Source organism: Staurois parvus, unplaced genomic scaffold (genome assembly GCF_062004578.1).
Source record: "Staurois parvus isolate SC_StPar_1 unplaced genomic scaffold, SC_StPar_1.0 ptg000001l, whole genome shotgun sequence".
Lineage (NCBI taxonomy): Eukaryota > Metazoa > Chordata > Amphibia > Anura > Ranidae > Staurois > Staurois parvus.
The window spans coordinates 7250267-7271207 of NW_028317797.1; the positions used below are offsets into that span (position 1 = coordinate 7250267).

Consider the following 20941-nt stretch of genomic DNA (forward strand, 5'->3'; position numbering starts at 1 on the left):
TAGGGTAGCTGACAAATGTATCTTCCTTAACACAAAGTTTCCATTTTTTAATGCTTTTAGGAGCTTTCTTAAAAATATTTTTAGTGATTTTTAGTGATTCAGGCCAGGCTTCTTCATTTTCCAAGTAAGTGGTTTTGGATATAGCATGCTGTCATAATTGCCTCTCTCCATTATGTTTTGGCATATCCGTATAAAAAAACATGCTTCTCCCACTTTCACATAAAGTGCAGATCATTCTTTCTGCAACATCATTTATTTAGGATTGTATGGTACAGTAATCTGGAACATAATTTTGTGATTCCTCAGTATAGTCTGTGTTTTACCACTTGTGTACTCTGTTCCATTAGTATGTTAGGCATTCTGCCAAGTGTGTTGCTTACTTGAGAAAAATAAAAACGTGAAAGTGGAAAACCCAAATTCTTCTGCACTTAGGGATAGACTCTATGACATAGGGATCACACAACAAATGTCTTGGAATATGCACACCTTGCTGCTCTCAAAGAACCGGGGAGTCCAAAAGTACTAATAGAGAAAAACAAAACAGAGGGCGCACCTGCCTTGTGCATTACCTTTAAAAGTATGTTTATTAAATTTGAAAGAAGGTATTCTACTCACAAAAGTACATGAATATAAGCACATCATATGAGAATCCTCTGTCCAATTCGCACTGCATTTCTGAATGGTGATGAGAATGATGAACATCCAAAAGCTGACGCGTTTCGAAGACTAGCCTCTTCCTCAGAGCCTCCTGTTGCTTACTTGAGTAAGATATTGTTCAAGTTTATCTAGCATTAACATTTTTTCTGTGTACTAGGTAGAGAACCTTGAGTAGTTATCACTTATTATATGTGTAACCAGAATTACGCAGAGCATTAACCTCTTCACGTCGGCGCCTTCCGGCCCTTAAGGGGTTTCAGACACTGGGAGGTGTGGTGGGGTTTTAGCAAAAGGTCCCAATCGCAAGGGGAGATTGGGACCTTTCCGTGAGACACTGACATATGTGCTGGGAGCACGCAGGGTGTGCGCTCTTAGCACATGTGTTTTCAAATGGTGCGCAAATATGCGGCCACTTGGCATCAAGGCACAGCCAACAAGAGGCCGCATATTTGCTTAATGTCCGTGTCAAGGGGTATGGTGGAATTTTCTGAGTGCAGTTTCTTTTCCTGCCACAAGATGGCAATAGCAGATACATTTTATAACTTATTTTCAAATGGAGAACAGTGAAGGCTGGGAAATGTAGTCTGGGCCAAAAGTGATGCCATTATAGTTGCTGGAAAAATAACTACCAGATCCAGTGGGCCTGGAGGCAGAAGGAGCCAGAGAAGTGGAACGGGGGAGTATAAATTAAAAAGTCCAGGAAGGAGAGGAGCTTTTTGGAGCATTGCCATCAGCTGGTGAGGAGACAAAAGAGTGAGTTAGAAAGAGTAGGTCTGTCTAACCTCACTGCAGAGACACTGGCAGTTCTACACCAAAGCATCACACAATTACTCACCAGTTCGCCTTCACCCGCTTGCTGTTTGCAGTTCCCGCTATGAAATCAGGCATACTGCACCGAGCAACAGTCCAGTTCTACTATTACCTATGCCTGCCACAGAGACAGGCCAGCGTCTTGGGGTATCGTGCCAGTCCGGTCCGGCATCTTCCAGATTGCTGTGAGAGGTCGGTGGACATTGCCATTACACCATATAGTGGCCTCTCCAATCAATGACTAAATGGGAAGTTCCTCTTTTTACAATCCTTTTACCCTCCTGTAAGCTGTTTGGCACTTTATTTTTATGGTGTGGGGGGGGTTTGGGTGGGAACAGGTACCTAGATTTGTCAGGTACGTGCTCCTATTTCCGCTGGAATGGCCTAGGCAATTCCACCGGAGGTTTTCCCCTCTGCCTGCAACCTCTTGGTACATGTCACAGATCCCAGGAGCAGCTTGGCTCACACATGCTCAGTGGGAAGCCAAATGTGAAGCCAAAAGGAGTAAAAGCCAGCTTCCCACAGTAAGCATACCAGTGCCGGGGACCTGAAGACAGGCAAAGAACTGGCCGGAGTGAGGCTAGAGCTGCATCCCTAGACAGGTAGGTGTCTGTTTATTAAAAGTCAGCAGCTACAGTATTTGTAGCTGCTGACTTTTAATTTTTATTTTTCTAGTGACTTAAGAACCTCTTTAAAGGATAAGTTCACCTGTCCACAGAAAATAATAAATGCACATTTTTTTGCAGGTAAAAAAATGTGCATTTATTATTTTTTGTGTTAGTAGCCTGTAAAGCATTGCACCAGTGATCAGCAGATCGCTGATGCCATACAGGTCTCATGCACACTGTCAGTGTATCTGCTTGCTTGTACATCCCATATGGGCAAACTGATACTTTCTGACAGGAAGACTCAATGAACTACCATGGTAGTTCATTGAGGACTACAAGCCGACTTTTAATCCATACATCCACAGAACGCTGTGAATGAATGACGCGGCTGTGTGGGCACTGTTTTTGAAAACTGACAGCTAGTACGGGGAACTTCTTCCCGTACTTCTGTCACAGGGAGGAGGGACAGCGGGTGGAGGCTCCAGGATCAGGAACATCTTACATGTTCCACCCTAAAAACAGGTGGAACATGTAACATGTCCCCAAAGGTGAACTTATCCTTTAAGTACAGTTTGCTAAGATTTGCTCTCTCATGTACTTGTAGGTGGGTTTGGTCTGGGTTTATGTACATACTTCACTTACCAGCAGCATTTTCACTTTAAAATTCCAGAAGCGTTAATTCTGGTTTGCCAGAGACATCAAAAATGTTGATGAAACACTGTTAGTGGGTATCATATATGCTTTCTGTCCTTTTTCTTTTTCTGAGACTGTTTTGCTGTTAATCTGAGCTGTATCTGTATCTGCAGCAGTGTTTAGTACATTAGCTGTAGCTAGGCTCATAATATGTTGGAAAGCCATTGCAGATAGGACTTTTACCAGTCAAGGACATGTCAAAAACATCCCTGTCCTTTCTGTGACAGTTTCATGTCACTGCTCTCTGCCCAGGGAAGTGGTAGATGAAGAGAAGGGCTTAACCGTTGACATTTAATTAAAAGCATGCATAAAACTGCATTTCAGCAAAAGTGTTGTACATATTGTTTAGGCTGCATGTTTAAAATAAAGAAAAGGTGTGTTTGAAACTACTGATATGATTATAAACATTCCACAATGTTCAAATACTTTAGGAATGGAAAGGTTCACTTTAAGGTAATCTGAGTTGTCCTGCACATAATGGTTGGTTTACTAAACCTGGAGAGTGCAAAATCTGTTGCAGTTCTGCATAGAAACCGATCATCTTCCAGGATTTATTGACAAAGCTTAATTGAACAAGCTGAAGTTAGAAGCTGATTGGCTACATGCACAGCTGTACCAGATTCGGAGTGCACCAGTTTTAGTAAATTTATCCCAAGATGCTGCTAGACACTTGGCTAAGCCCTGCTTGTGTTATTGGAAAACATCAGGAACATAGAGACACTAGGATGAACAATACATAACAAGACAACAAGAACACTACTGCCTAGTGGTAGAGCTTTGAATCACAATAGAACACTTATGTCTGTATAAAAGACGTGTTAACATTTTGATGTATTAAACATTGTGCTCTAATTATCTTGTTGAATTCTGGGCCATTTATGGACCACTAAATGTAGAGCAACTGACATCAAAAGTGCTTTGTGTTCACAAGTTCGTAGAGAAGAACCATGGGAAAAAAATGTCTTTAAAGTGCACATTTGTCCAGACTATGGACATTATTTACAAATCCTTATCAAGTACTGTAAGCATTTTAAAAGAAGCCATCCAAGTTGTTCATTTTTAAAGATCATGGCAAAGAAGTTTATTTCAGGCAGTTTCTAACAGCTTAGAGAGCTCACATGCTGCCAAGATTCCAGCACAGCAGGCAGTAGTAGTAAAAAAGCTAAGATTTTAATGCATGTGTTTTGAACTTTTCAAATGAATTTCTTCACACCACTAATAGTTAAAGAGATGAATCCAGGCTTGTTTTAAAGTGCTTTTTCTGCTTGTTCAGAATATGTAAACACCTTATTGTGTATGAGATGAGCATGTGTTCACAATGGCTGAAGCAGGAAATCATGCTTAAACTAGCAGAATCTCTGGAGACATCTGTTGTGCCTTATCAACTCTGTAATAATAGTTGTAAGAAAGCTGCTAGAGTGCCTGCTATAGGGTTCCCTTCAGTTGGATATTGGATTCAGTTCCAAGGGTAGACATGGCACTCTATGTTTGAAGTAAATATCCAGGTGCTCACTTACTTCTTTGTACTTTGTTCTTTAATTCCAAAACCATCCATCTTTCTTGAGAAAGATGGACTGAGCTTCATTGAAACATTGACAATAAAAACACTGCTGTTTTTGATCTACGTCCTCTGCAAAAGCCGTGAGTGCCACTACACCAGTTTGGGATTTATATATCATGGATATTATGCCTGTCCAGTCCAGATTTTGTATAGAAGTACCAATTAGGCTGCTTCCTAATAATGTGCCATCTGTGTTAGAAACCATTAAGGAGGCTTTTAAGCATACAACATGCTAGGCCGCTTCTGAACAATGGGTGTCTATAGCCCTACTACCAGTGTAGTCTCCATTTACAACATTCTTTAGGCTAAACGTTTTCTGAAAACACTGACACATCCTTACAGAACTTGCGTATTTAATGAGCTTTTATTCGTTTTAATTTTCAAACTTAAAGAAATGTTCTAATTACATACATAAACATTTTGAGGCTTGTCCACATACACATTCAGTGTTTCATAGAATGGGAGTCCTCTGTGAAATCATGTTATGGGATAACAAGTGGCCAAGCCAAATTACAAATTGAATTTCAAAACTCAATTAATATATTATGCATGTAAACTAAAGTATTCTTTAATATCCACTTTGAATTTGTGAAAGATCATTAGCAAAGAAAAGAAAAGAAAAGAAATGTAGCCTGAAGCTAGGTTTAGCATTTTCAACAAAAATAGAAGTTACTAAAAGCAATTCCAAAATTTATAGTATTTCACCAAAACCCTTTTCAACTGATATCAAGATTCAAATCAGATAAACCCATAAATCACACAGCCTGCAAGCCCTACGAGTAACGCTCCAAGTGCGGTCTCATCTGCTACTACTGGAAGAGTGTCACACTTGTCCAACTTCATTGCTTCATTTTTCATCATTCTCTCTTTCGTCAGCCATATTTCCTAAAAAAAATTTAAAAAACTATATCATTAGAATTCATAAATATCAATTTTAAAAGCTTACCAATTTTAAAATCAAGTCCACCAAAACTAACATTACACTGCTAGGTAGAGGATCCCAGAAGCTTTTTGTAGCTCATAGACTACCACAGCAATATCTTTGCATGTGTGTTCTCAGCTCAGTCAGTGGCCAAATTAGTCATGATGAGGTCATCCTGATCCCGTTGTATTTTACATTTAGTTACAGTGTTATTTTGGAAAAAAGCACAGGTTTGGATGCTGCAGATGCAAGTTGTTTTAACTGAACTTAATAGACAAGTATGTGATCTGCGGGATGGAACCAAACCCCTTATAAACTGTGTACACATTTAATTCAACAGGGCAATATTCCTTCTGATTATCAAAGACAATCTGATTGTTTTGTTCTTGCTAATACTTAATATATGGGGCATTCATGTCTTTTTGAATCTTTGCCTATTTTAGTACAAGAAAGTGTCTTACTCACTCTGGAAGCTGCCGATTGACATAACATGCTGTTGTAAATTAAATGATATACCAGGACAAACCAGATCCTTCACCATTGATTTACCCAGAGTGCTAATCAATAAACATTTAAAATATCAGCATAGTGTGTTCCGACCCTTTTTAAATACAAGATATTTTAAATAATGTATCCTAACCTAGGAAAAAAAAATATTTGAATACTTTCAGAAGATATTCAATGGACTGGTATTTGGCCACATATCTCCTGTTATAACGTCATTACCATCAATAACTAGAAAAAGATTGTATAAAGGAATTTTTCAAGAAAGCAATTATTTGATACTTATCAAAATATGTATTTTACGAGTAATAGGCATATGTTTGCAGCTTTATCACGATTTTATCAGTATACATAAACACAATGATAATGTAACAAATATGTCATATGACAGCATTTTAATTTACTGTCGCTTTGAGGGAAACTTGGAAAAATATTTTGCATCTTTGTTAGTTTAATGTTCCCTCGGTTCAAATTAATTTGGACAGCCTTGAGCTGAGGGCAGTAAAACCACCACGATCTTTCATTTTCCTGGAATCCAGGAAGCATTACTGAAAGAGGTCACGTTTTAGATTATATGGTATAAACGGTTTGTTTTTGGACAGTTACTGTATAAAAATCCATTCAGTTATTGATGCAATCTGTCATCAAGTCTTTCACTTCTTTAATAAGTTGTGTGAACATGTAACAGCCCAGAGACCAATGATGTATAATTATCCATGGTGACCATAAGTCAGCCTAAAGCCGTTGGAATTCTGCAGACTATTAAACTCTGGTTTCTAAAGGTATGAACGTATTGCTCTAGGCATCTTATTTAATGTAACATAAATGACAGAACTGTTAAGTTTAATGTGTAACTCCAACCTAAAGAGATTTTTCCATTATAGGTTCATTTTCAGTATATGCACCCCAGGTGTCCATAATCTCCAGGTGTTCTGACATGCACATACTTCATGAGTCAATGGGCCTTTACACTAGTCAATCCACCTCCTGTGAGGTAATGGGTAAATAGTGAGGCTTAGAAAATGAGAGAGGTGAGGGCAGACTTTTCAATCCATTGACCAAGGAAATTTGTGCACACTAGAATACTTAGGGATTCCAGACATCCGAGGAATTGATAGTGGATATAAGGTACAGTGGCCTGGAGGTGTCTACTACTTATATACTTCAGGTTTCCTGTATAACTTCTAAATCTTGGCTATACTTTAAAACAAAGTTATTTGAACACACACAAAGAAAACTTGTGTAGTCACTAAATGCTTGCCCAGTTAATGAGTGCTTGGATATCTGCAAGGAGAGGAAGTGATGGGAAATGTCTCCAACTGGGACACAGACAAAAACAATTGTAACGTAATTGTAAAGCAGTGGGAACAAATTTTACAGCTGTCTATACTTTCCTGTCTTGTGGCAGCTGCACCCCCCAATTCATGTATCTGGTGCTCTTGCATATATTGGACGAGTGTGAATCGACCATAATGCATGGTAAGCATGAACCGCACCGCAAAAAAAGACACCCACAAATGCATGCATGTACCTTTTATTACCCTTATAAACAAATTCGCTGTTGGAGAACACGCACAGCTCAACCACCAGCCCTATACTTCGAATGTAAACTGAAGGGTGGCAGTGATCTTCAATAGGATTCTGCAATAGGATTCTGCAAAAGACAGAAGCCCTCAACTTGCTGAGAAGTTTTGAGATTTGCATATCTTAATGCCCCTTGTTTATTGGATCTTGAGGGCATTTATGAATCAATAAAAATATATGCAGGAACTTAATGCTGAATTAAACCCATTGATTTAATGGTTTCAAGAAACAGTTACATTCCTGGCATGCCAAACTGTCAAACCATCAAATGACTGTTGTCATTTGTCATGGTGGCAGTTGCAGATCAAAAAGAGGCTAAGATGGCAGCTTCCTTGGCTGAAAAGGAGAGGAGGGTTTAGTCCCTCTTTAAGCTCTGGTTCACACTGTGTAGGCTGGTTGTGGGTGTGGGAATTGCATCTATTCCTACGGCCAACCACCCACAGCCATATCATGCTGCTCTTATAAGATGCATCTCAGCCTGCAGCATGTTTGCGGGCGTGGGACCCATGGGGAAATCAAAGACCATGCGATTTATCTGCAGTCGTGTTTTTAAAAAGCTGCATGCACCTATTTTTGCGGAAAACAAAGTCCATTCATTTGAATTCATTGATTGCAAACAGGGGCCACACAGCCCACACAAGTGTGAACCAGGGCTAAGTATGCACTGAAACTCTCATTTTAGGTAAAGTAAGCCAAAGTCCACTTTAAGTGTTTAGGCATTCATTGTGTATGGCTCATTTTGCACCAATTAAAACATACTTTCCTGTTTGGTTGATGAGGATATTCTCTTTTTGCTAGAAGGTGTATTACATTATGGATATCTTTTATAGGCAAGCTCAATCCAAGATAAAACTGCCAGCATTAAAAGACCCTTAAAATGTAAATGATAAAGGAATATTCCAGGGCATGGGAGATCTGAATATGCTCAGTCCGCAGTATAAACATTGTTCAACTAATCTGTATAAGCTGCATAATCATAAAAGGTATATTTAATATATACGCAATAACGGCTTTCATTTTAATGTTAGGAACATAACAATGAAATATTCAAATAATGCAATGCATAAACAGGCTATGCTGATTTCACTTGTTCTGCAATTCTTTCTGTTGTCATAGAAATATAATAAGTACAATGCATACAGATATTTTTAAGGGCAGTGGTCATTACCGGAGTAAGCCTGTAAAATAAGAGAACATATTGCTGAAGTTAACCACTTGCCCTCCAGAGGATTTTAACCACTTGCCCTCCAGAGGATTTACCCCCATTTCTGACCAGGCCATTTTTTGCAATACGGCTCTGCGTTTCTTTATCTGACAATTGCAGTCATGCAACGGTGTACATAAATGAAAAGTATGTCCTATTTTTGCAAAAAATAGATATTTCTTTTGGTGGTATTTGATCACTGTAGCAATTATACGTACAAATATGGATGCAAACCTCCATTTTGCCAAAGGCCCTCTATCTCGTATCATTTCTCACTCCAAATCAGCTCCCCCCTCCCTCTCTGTTGAGTGACTTGTGGTCCCTGTGTGCTGGGATCAGAAGTGCACAGGACACAGTTGGATATCCTTCATGGTTGTAAACCCAATTAGCTGATGCCAGGATGTCTGGCAAACTCTTGCTCTGAAGCTAATCGTACAGCCATAAACCAGTCCTTCACTGGACATGAAAGACATTCCTAGATAGCCGTAAAACAGACATCACATTTAAAACCCACTTTTCCATATAATTTCATATTTTAAGATAGGAAAAAATTACAATAAAGCAAAGCATATATTCGGATAGCTCAGTTTAATGCGAGTCGCCTGATATCTTACACGCCTAGATTACGTCTATCCGAGAGCAGAAAGCGATATCTCTTGAACCGTCACAGGCAGATATGCCATATCTGATGTCTGGACATTCAGAATATTGTTCTGCATATTATCCTACCAGTGGATATCATGCTACATGTCCCTATGGAAGGTTATTGACCATGATATAAACTGGGAGGGATTTGGTCATAGCCTGAGTTCCCTCGCCTAAACACCCCTCCCCAAATGAGGCGATTGGTTCTCTGCTGTAAGGAGACACCATGCTGAGTTCCTAGAAAAAGGCTGTTATGCTTGGGAAAAAAGATGAAGATTTCTCCCTTTTAACATCAGGAACCAACTTGGGAGAACGGGACCCTTTTGTTCAGGATCTTGATCTGCTTAAAACCAAGGACTTTGGCAAGTAATCTACCTCTCTAAACTTCTTTCTGTTATCTCTTGCTGTGTTATTGCTCTCTGTATTTATATATATATATATATATATATATATATATATATATATATTGGCTACATCTTTTTCTGTAAATACTTTTATTGCACTATTTTGACCTTTTTAATAATAAATCTTATTTTCTGAAAAGTGTTGAACTGTTTCTAAAGCACTTTAATGCAAACAAAGAATCCCTGTCTCTGAAGAGCGCTACTGTGTGTTTTAAACCTCTATATACATCTGCCTGCGGTGACAGTGTGTATACAGATGATTATTCAAACATCATAGTATTACTGCTAATATTGCAAAGTTTCCTCCTTCTCTGTACAAAAAGGCGGTGGTGGCAATGTGAAGGGTTAATTGCGTAATTAACCTGACCCAGTAACAATCGCTCTCAGGCTGCAGGTACATAGATTGTGGTTCATTAGCTGGAAAATCTTTGTGCAGGGTGCAGCTGAGCGTGGCATTGTTACGCATGTGACAGCTCGGTTTTAGATTGGCTAGTCCTTCGGTCACGAATTGGTAAGAAGAGCTAGGGGTCTGACGCTGCGACCGTCACAATCTACGGTTTTTATTTTTTGCGTTATAAACAAAAAGGACCAACAATTTTGAAAATATACATACCGTATTTGCCGGCGTATAACACGACTTTTTACCCCTTAAAAATCTTCTCAAAAGTCGGGGGTCCTCTTATACGCCGGTATACGGCATACTGACACTTTTTAGGGGGGCGGCGCGTTGCCACCGCCGCCCCCCCCCTTCCCCCAATGGAAGGGACACTAAGTACAGGGGTGGGCAGCGGCTGTTTCTTACCTGGTTCCGGTCCAACGACGATCCGGTCCAGGAAGCGCGGCTGCGCCTTCAGCTCAGTCACTGGATGTTCGTGCGGCTGCTCGGCTCCGCCTCCTCACCAGTGATTGGCCGTCAGAACTGTAGCTCAGGAAAGGCACACAGGCGGCCAATCACCGGCGAGGGGGTGGAGCCGAGCGGCCCCGCGAAAATCGACTGCAGGACCAGCAGGTAAGTGGTCAGTGTAGAGGTGCTGCTGCTGCAACCACATATGCTGGCTGCAGCAGCACCATACGAGAACAGGGTCAGCAAGTGTCAGTGGGAGGAATAGTGCCCCATCATTGGTGTCACTGATACCAATGATGGAGCACTATTCCTCCCACTGATACCAATGATGGGGCACTATTCCTCCCACTGATACCAATGATGGGACACTATTCCTCCCACTGACACCAACGATGGGGCACTATTCCTCCCACTGACACCAACAATGGGGCACTATTCCTCCCCCCCACTGACACCAATGATGGGGCACTATTCCTCCCCCCCACTGACACCAACGATGGGGCACTATTCCTCCCCCCCACTGACACCAACGATGGGGCACTATTCCTCCCCCCCACTGACACCAACGATGGGGCACTATTCCCCCCCCCCCACTGACACCAATGATGGGGCACTATTCCACCCCCCACTGACACCAATGATGGGACACCATTCCTCCCACTGACACCAATGTTGGGACACCATTCCTCCCACTGACACCAATGATGGGGCACTATTCCCCCCACTGATACCAATGATGGGGCACTATTCCCCCCACTGATACTAATGATGGGGCACTATTCCTGCCACTGATACCAATGATGGGGCACTATTCCCCCCACTGATACTAATGATGGGGCACTATTCCTGCCACTAATGCCAATGATGGGGCACTATTCCTGCCACTGATACCAATGATGGGGCACTATTCCTGCCACTGATACCAATGATGGGGCACTATTCCTGCCACTGGTGTGCATTGGAAGAGGGGTAGTCTTATACGGCGAGTATAGCTCAAACACTAAATTTTAGCAGGAAAAGTAGGGGGGTCGTCTTATACGCCCAGTCGTCTTATACGCCGGCAAATACGGTATATATATATATATATATATATATATATATATATATATATATATATATTTTTTTTTTTTTTTTACTTTTTTTTTTTTTTACTTTTTGCTATAAAACATATTCAGTAAAAAAATTTTAAAAATCAAATTTCTTCATAAATTTAGGCCAAAATGTATTGTGCTATATGTCTTTGCTAAAAAAAAATCCCAGTACTGTGTTTACAGGAAAGTTTTAGCGTCTACAAATGGTGGTATATACTGCATACTGGAATTTTTTATTTTTTTATACTAGTAATGGCAGCAATCAGCGACTTATAGCAGGACTGCAGCGGGCATTCTGACACTCTGGGAGGGAACTGAATAACTGCCACGGACATCCCATTGACAGAAATAAAGTGATCAGTGCCTATAAAAAGCACTGACACGGCGGCGTGGCTGGGATGTGATTGTGATCAGACGTGTATTGCTGGAGCTCTGATCCAGTCTATTATCTGCCTATTTTTCACCTGGCTTTCAGCACTCTCCACGGGGATCCCTGGCTCTATGGGCCTCTCCTGCACCCCCTGATTCCGTAATGGCATTGTTGATTGTTCTCTCACAGTGTAGTGGTGCCAGATCACACCAAGGTGAACCTCTGGGCACAATAGGTCTGTGCCCTGGTCAGGCAAACCAGCAGCAGGTGTCGGTTGCATCAGGAGGGAAATTGCAGTTCCCTCCCATGCAACCACCTGAGAGGGGAAGTGTAGCAAATGTAGCGAACCTCCATTTTGGCAAACGTCTCCATCTTGTATCATTTTCTACTTCCAAATCAGATTCCTCCGATATCCCCCCTTCCTCTCTGTTGAGTGACATGTGGTCTGTTTGATGCAGAGAACACAGGCAGCAAACTCATTGAGAGGGCGTCATGGTTATAAAAACCAATTAGCCTGGCCCCGTATGTCTGCGAGACTCTTGCTGGAAAAGGATCGTAAAGCCATAAACCAAGTCCTTCACTAAGCCTCAAAGACATTCCAGGTAGCCGTAAAACGGACTCAAATTTAAACATCCCCTTTTCCCCTATGATTTCATATCTTGGAATATGAAAGACTTACATAAAAACCAGGCATATATTCAGACCGGTCACTTTAATACAAGTCGTCTGATATATTACACCCCTTAGCTGACCTCTATAGGAGAACAGAAAATGATATCTCCTTAACCGTCCCAGCAGGTATGTCATATTTCATATCTAGACGTTCGGCAGGTGATTCTGCATATTAATCTACTCGTGGATAGAATGTTATATGTATCCAGGGAAAGTTATTGCCCTGGCATCAACTTGGGAGGGATTTTGGTTCTAGCTGGGGCCTCCACCCACAACTTCCTCCCAAATGAGGCAATTGGTTCTCTGCTTCAGGGAGACACTCTGCTGAGTTCCTAGAAAAGCTGTTATGCTTGGAGCTAAACTAGCTAAGTTGAGTTGAAGTTGAAGATTCTCCCTTGTAACATCAGAACCAACTTTGAGAAACGGCCCTTTTGCTCTGAAACTTGAACGCTGCTTAAACCAGGACTTTTGGCAAGTACTTTATCTCTCTAAATTCCTTTCTGTTATCTTTTTGCTGTGTTATTCCTCTCTGTATATTTATATATATATATATATTGGCTACATCTTTTTCTGTAAATATTTTTATTGCTCCCTTTTGACCTTTTAGTAATAAATCTTACTTTCTGAAAGTGTTGAGCTGTTGCTCTTTAATGCAAACTAAGAACCCCTGTCTCTGAAGAGCGCTACTGTGTGTGTTTAAACCTCTGTATACCCTGCCTGCGGTGGCAGTGGTATACAGACCATCATATTGTTATTGCTGATATTGCAGAGTTTCCTCTTTCTCTGTACAAAAAGGAGGTGGTGGCAGTGTGAAGGGTTAATTGCGTAATTAACCTGACCCAGTAACAATTGCTCCCAGGCTGCAAGTACACAGATTGTGGTCCATTAGCTGGAAAATCTTTGTGCAGGGTGCAGCTGGGCGTGGCATTGTTACGCACGTGACAAGCGGTTTTAGATTGGCTAGTCCTTTGGTCACAAGTTTGGTGAGAAGGGCTGGGGTCTGACGCCGTGATCGTCACATATTAAACACACACAATAGCGCTCTTCAGAGACAGGGGTTCTTAGTACACCTAACAAGGCCTCCTTCACTATCCTTTCGTGGAATGTCCGTGAATTAAATTCCAAATTCAAACGGGCTCCCTCTTTCAATATCTCAGAACTCATTCCCCCCACACTGTACTTCTCCAAGAGATGCATATCATGGGCAGCAAGCTCCTGGCTCTCATAAAACTATACATTCAGAGGGCCTTCCATGCTACTTATTTCACTTATGCTAGAGGAGTATCCATCCTAGTTAGCAAATCCCTGCCCTATGTGCTTGAGACCATTCATACTGACCTACAAGGGAAATATGTTTTGATAGTTTTCACGCTATGGGGTCAAAGATATGTGGTCGCCTCGATATATATCCCCCCACCCTTCTCCTCCTCAATGCTATACACACTTCTGGAAGATTACCCTGCATTGCCACCAAATTTTTACTCATGGGGGACTTCAATGCTATCTTAGCTCCCAACCTGGACATACCTACCCCCCCCAAATATTTTTCCACTAATCTTGTTAATTGGGCACAGGCGGCAGGGGTGGACGAAGTTTGGAGATGGAAACATCCTACCACCTGATCTAATTCCTGTTCTCCGCGTCCTATAAAACTTCCTCTCATATTAACCTGCGTTCCTGTTCCTGTCTTGTTGCTGACCCTGCTTGATTCTGACCTCTGCTTACTTCTCCTGTTCTGATCCCTGGCTTGTGACCCTGACCATCCCTCTGCCTGACCCTCTGTACCATGCTGCCCGCTACCTGCTGAACCTGGCCTGTGACCCCGACCATTCTCCGCTTGCTCCCCCTGTACCTACCTGCCCGATTGATATTGACCCGGCCTGCCTGACGACGCTTGCATTGTATGTACTGTTATCTGTGGGTGGTTGGTTGGGTTGTTTGCACTGTGTTATGTTTTAGTATTGCACTGCGTTTATGTTTGTATTGTTAGTGTTAATAAATTATCTTGTTTATAACATATCTGAAGTCTGCGTTTCCCTGCGTCAGTCACATACCTCTGGTCACACCCGGGAGCCCTGACAAAGGCATATACATGAGGACAGTACATTTCCTCTATTGCTGAGATCCGGAAAGCTCACACTACTACCATCTACACACTACAGGATGTCAGTGGAGGAATGTACTACCAAATATGCAGTAGATCCATCTGAACCCAACTTTGACCTTCTCTCTATGGCCAAAAGGGAATTGCACCTTCACTTAGTGGAAATTACCAGATTGGATCTTCTTAACAGCAAACAATGATTTTTCGAACAATGTGGCCATAATGGGCGGCTCCTAGCTATGCTGGCTCAACACGATCAGCCACTCACCTTGATTTCCCAGCTTCAGACCTCCTTGGAGGAGATGGTTTCCTCCCTGTTGCATATTCTAGAAAACTTCCAGCAATTTTACAATACCCTGTACACCTCCAAATTATCCCCGGATTTCCGGGCTCATGACCTGTCTGCTTTATTGGATAAGTTAGCACTGGGGTGGCTCTCAGATGCGGAGCGAAAGGCCTTGGTGAGGCCCATTACTCCAGAGGAGGTCTCTACTGCTATGCACTCCTTCCCTTCTGGGAAAGCCCCTGGCCCTGACGGCATCCCCATCGACTTCTACAAGCCTCATAGTGATATACTCACCACATTGTTAGCCTCCCTGTTCACACTAAATGTATCTTCGGGTAAGCTGCCTTCCTCTATGAATCATGCCCATGTGGTGCTAATCTGTAAACCCCTAAGGATCCCACCTCCTGTGCCTCCTATAGGCCCATCACTTTACTCAACACCGACTTTAAAAGCCTAACCAAGCTTCTTACTCTGAGGCTGCAGCTGATACTACCTACCATTATTGACCCTGACCAAATGGATGTCATGGCTCACAGAGCCACAGACATTAATATACGCATATTGTACATGAACATTCACGCTACGCATGTCAATATGGGTTCCAGGTTGGTGGCCTCCCTAGATCTTGAGAAGGCCTTTGATACCATCGAATGGCCATTTCTCTGGGAGGTACTTCGTAAAATAGACTTCCCCCTGGTTTTCACAGCATGGCTCAAGACTCTTTATGCCAACCCTACTGCTGCGGTCCGATTAAGTGGTGGCCTGTTGGCCCCATTCTCTCTGTCTAGAGGCACTCGGCAGGGCTGCCCTCTCTCTCTCCGGCTCTTTTCACCATAGCTATGGAGCCCATAGCTGAGGCTCTCTGTACCTCCTTTAACATCAGGGGCCTATGCATCGGCAGGCTGGAGGATAGGGTGGCTGTGTATGCCGATGACCTCCTTTTGTTCCTAATTGATGCTGGACCATCGCTCATCAGGGACCTCCAAATGCTGCATCCATTTGCTCCTGTTACAGGTCTCAAGGACAACTGTACGAAATCCTTACAGTTCACTATTGACCCCCGGACTCCTAGCATGGCCCTCCCTTCTGCTCAACTACAATGGGTGGAGAGTTTTAGGTATCTTGGAGTCGTGATCTCTTGCCGGGCCTCTGATTTTGTTCCCTTGAATCTTACTCCAGTGGTGCAAGATCTTAGACTTAAGCTGAAGGCATGGGAGTCTCTATCTTTGTCTCTTCTTGGACGCATCAACCTTATTAAAATGAAACTCACCTACATGTTTCGACACTCTCCGCAATGGATCCCCAAATCCCTTTTCACCAACTTGACCAACTGTTTTCCTCCTTCATTTGGGGCCCCAACACCCCTAGGTACAAACTTTCTACCCCCATGTGACCCCAGGCTCAAGGCGGCTTAGCCTTTCCTAATTGTTAAAAATAATTCTTGGCCACCCAATTGGTTACGGTCACCTGGTGGCTAAGCTTTGATTATAACAACTCCTCAACTGTTCTAGAAGCTGCAGTGTTGCGCTCCATGGAGGCTCTGAGGTTCCTTTTATATAGAGGTCCTCAGGCCCCCTACCTATTGATGCCCTCCATATTCACCACCCTGCAGGCCTGGCGTGCACGTTTAATATGCGAACACTATCCCAATCTAGCCATTTCTCCATTATGGCTTAATCCCACCCTGCCCCATATTTTCATGTTACCCGAACCCCAGGCCTGGACAAAATTTTATATAAAAACCATCTCCCAAATTGTCACTGGTTCTACACTATTCCTTTTGCCTGCCCTTTCTTCTACTTATAATTTTCCTGAATGCCATCTATTTCAATACCTACAACGCTCCCATGCCTTCCACGCTCAATTCCCTCAGTCTACACTACGGCTCATCCAACCAGCTCTGGAGGAAGTGTTGAGGTCTGATTGCACTGTGAAGCCTACCTCCCATCTGTATTCCCACTTATTGAGGGTTACTCTACCCGCTCTGGGAGGCTTATATGAGCGATGGTCGCGAGATGTACCAGAATAAGATGGTGATGACTGGGATGATATTTGGGACCTTCCCTTCCGTTCCCTGGTTTCTCTAAGGGACCATCTAAATCAGTTTAAAATAGTACATCGGGCCTATTATTCTCCTTATAGACTCCATAAAATGAACCCGAGCACTGGCGTTGTGGGTGCACTCCAGGAGATTTTGCCCATGTGTTTTGGCATTGCTCAGCGTTATCTGATTTCTGGAGAGAGGTGATATCCCTATGCAATAAACTGACCTCAGTTCCCCTACAACCTACCATGGCGGTATGTTTATTAGGATTGGTTTGCAACCAAAAACATACTTTTGAGAATTAAGTTATACTTTGGGGGTTTCTAGGTGTTAAAGGTTATCTTTAGGGCATTGAGTAAGTGGTTATTGGAGTGTTAGGGTTGGCCTAAAGGTTAAGTTAAGTTAAATTAGTGGTTAGGGAGTGTTAGATATTGTTTTTCCCTACTTGTTTTCAGAGCGAAAACACATGATACAAAACCAAACCACTGGTCTATCAAGGCTGAAAACCAATGTACTGCACACTGTATTGTAATTTTCTAGTTTGCAGAAAGGAAAGAAGCTTTGATAGAAAAAGAAATGCTTGCCCACTCCGTTGCAGCAAGCTTTTAAAGTGTTGTCATGGCTTTTATCGAGGATATACTGAAATGGGGTGGGCCCCCAAAAAATTGAATACGGTGCAATATAGATCAACTTATGGATAGCTATAATCACTGTTATCTACAAGAAAAAAGTTTTTCTTTTTTTATAAGTATGCTCTACAGCCAAAACTGCAAAATCTGATTTTCCTATTCAAATATGCATTGCATATTGTTTCAACTTTTCTGATTTACATGAGAAAGATATGTGAGTAGATATAAAACAAAGGGCAGTTTTCTCCCGCTGGCAATTTTGCACTGTGAGCCCTGACTCTAGTTTAAAGTAGTGTTGAGGAATACTGAATCTGATTCAACACTATCAGGCAAGTCATCAGGCCAAGAATATGCAAGAAAATGCATTCCAAGTTATTGTTAAACAATAACAAAAAATATATATTACAGTAGAGAACTTTGTACAAATTGCATGCCAAGTCGCACCTAGTGCGACCTGGGTCTTAGGCCTCATGCACACTGGGCATTTTTACAGCTGCCATTTTGGGCATCTGGTGTATTTTCTACAGCCAGTAAACTCCACAGCATATTATCCTATGTGTTCATGCACACATAGGTTTTTAGCAGAATTTTTTGGCAGTGGTGTTTTAAAGCTGGAAAAAAACCCTGGATCTACTGTGTTTGAAGAGGAGTTTTCCAGCTGTAAAAACACTCTAACACTGCAAAATGCTGAAAAATACAGCTATCCGGTGTTTATGAGTGTTTTTGAGCCTCAAGCTTTTGTGGGAGTATAATTTGCTAAAAAAACGTTAAAAACCACAAAAGCTGAAAAATGACAAAAAAACCTGCTGAAAATCGTTAATGCAAAAAAGCAACAAAATTTGCCTTTTTAATGTGGCATTCTACAGCTAACTCTTCTGGCATTTTTATAACATCCAGTGTGCATGTGGCCTAAAGCTCAACTCTTGGATCAAAAAATACCCTTGCAATAGGGCCCTCTCCACACTGCAAGAGTTTAAATCTCATTTACTCTGGGGGGTAGAGGAAGATGTTAAATTGCTTAAAACAAGTTCTGTTGCTCTCCTCCCTGATACTCTGGGCTTGCATTGTTTGTGGGGAGGTAAGGGATTGACTGCCGGCTGGAGTGCCTTATAGAATAAACTGTTGGGGACTGGTCACAGATGGAGGGAGCCTGCTGGAGTGAGGAAAAAGCTATTACAAACTATTATTCTTCCCCTAAAAAGAACTAATTCTCCTCCCTGCATTTCTCCCTCTTCCGTAATGTCAAGATGCTGGGGTGTTTTTTTGTGTTTTTTACATTTTTAAAGCAATTTTGTTTACTATGGCCCCACATCACACTGTAGGCCTTTCTTACCGAGGTGAGAATGACATGTACCTGCTCCAGCAGCCTCCTGGGATACCCTTATCACAAATTCCAAAAGGCTGTAGAAGCAGGGACTCCGTAATTGGTGGGCATAGCTGGTGGATGTCATTGGGGGATGGTTTCCTAAACCCAGAAGAGGCAGTTGAGCTCCCAATGACATCAGAGAAGAAGTTGGTGGTGTGGGACCAGAGATTTTGTGCCTGACCAGAAGATTGAAGCAGGACAACCCTGAGTAAGCTGGGCAGCTGAGTATTTGGATTAAAGACAACCTGGACTTTAAAGGATGACTTTTTTTTTTACAACATCCAAGCACACCATGATTTTCTTTGGTCTGCAGCTACAGTGCAGACACAGGACAAGTTGAATGCAAATAAGACAATGTTTACACTATCCTTTTGGGGTTGTTTTTGGCCCCTTAGTTCCCGCAAAGGGGAATCTTAAGGCATCAGCATACCAAGCTATTTTGAACAATTTCATGCTCCCAACTTTGTGGGAACAATTTGGGGAAGGCCCCTTCCTATTCCAACATGACTGCTCACCAGTGCACAAAGCAAGGTCCATAAAGACATGGATGAGCAAGTTTGGGGTGGACTTGACTGGCCTGCACAGAGTCCTGTCCTCAACCCGATAGAACACCTTTGTGATGAATTAGAGCAGAGACTGCGAGCCAGGCCTTCTCGTCCGACATCAGTGCCTGACCTCACAAATGTGCTTCTGGAAGAATGGTCAAACATTCCCATAGACACACTCCTAAACCTTGTGGACAGCCTTCCCACAAGAGTTGAAGCTGTTATAGCTGCAAAACGTGGACCAACTCAATATTGAACCCTACGAACTAAGACTGGGATGCCATTAAAGTTCATGTGCATGTAAAGGCAGGCATCCCAATACATTTGGCAATATAGTGTACCTTTACTGGAAATATGGAATGTGGATTGCGGTTATCAGAGACAACATTTACCTATTTATTGGCACTAGTTTTTGTAAATTAACCCACTTAATTTATAACTCAGTATGTAAAGTACTGCAAATATTGAAACACCACTGCTGATGTTTAATCAGACATTAAGAAGATAATACTAGACAAGAATTGTAGCACCCTTCCTACTCCTTAAAGCAATGTGACTATAAATTTATCCTGCAATTAGAACACTGTAAATAGTTAATTTGCAAACAACATAAATATTACTTTGATGGTAATTATAAAGAGCCTACCATCTTTGTCGTCTGATTGTGCTGGCTTGGATGTATCAATGCTCTGTTCCATCACTTGTGCCTCAGAGTTTGAATCTACTAGAAACAAAAGAAATAAGAATTATATTACATTACCATACAAAATACCCTAACAATACTGATTCCATTTTTGAAAGAGTAATTTCAAAATTGATATTTCGATTTTTTGTTAATGCTGGATAGTTCAGATATTTCTGACTTACACCTCCAATTAACTCTTTTTTTTTTTAAACCAAGACTTTAAGGCTCTCTTTACATATCATGTAGCAGGAATGAGCATTCTAGCTATGCGATTTTCAATGAGCAATTTACATGCTATTCTGTGTGTTGCAAAGGGCCAGCCCATTCACTTAAAAGCTCCTGCTTCTTTTTGGGCAACAAGCTTCACACAATTTTTAAAGGCATGGTTTGCTGCACGATTTTGTTAGGCAACAATCAGTCCAGAATCGCATTGCAATTGGGAGTTCCATTGAAGGATAATGGCACTCAGACTCACACATTTTGCAGTGATTGCCACGGAATTTAGAATCCACAAATTGTGAAGTGGGAATGCAGCCTAAGACTTGCACAGAAAATTGCCTATCCTTATGTTCCCTAACCAAAGGCTGGACAGAAAAATACCATATGCAAATACGGGTGAGAAATAGTCTATAAGAAAGTATGGGAAAAAAATCTTCCTGGAAAATCGAGTCAACGTATTTTGGGGATTTACAGGAACCCCCGCACTGCTAAAT

General features: G+C 41.9%; 1 protein-coding gene across 1 annotated transcript in view; it reads right to left on the reverse strand.

Annotated features, from left to right (window-relative positions):
- Window positions 1-4674: 4674 nt before the first annotated feature.
- The window catches only part of LOC149474766 (uncharacterized), a 1567000-nt gene continuing 1550733 nt past the window's right edge, over window positions 4675-20941 (reverse strand). The window contains exons 16-17 of the mRNA XM_089693250.1: window positions 20190-20267; window positions 4675-5214 (exon numbers count right to left, since the gene is read on the reverse strand). Of these exons, the coding sequence (XP_089549376.1) occupies window positions 5177-5214; window positions 20190-20267 (116 nt within the window). The 3' untranslated portion in view covers window positions 4675-5176. The remainder of the gene's footprint in view (window positions 5215-20189; window positions 20268-20941) is intronic.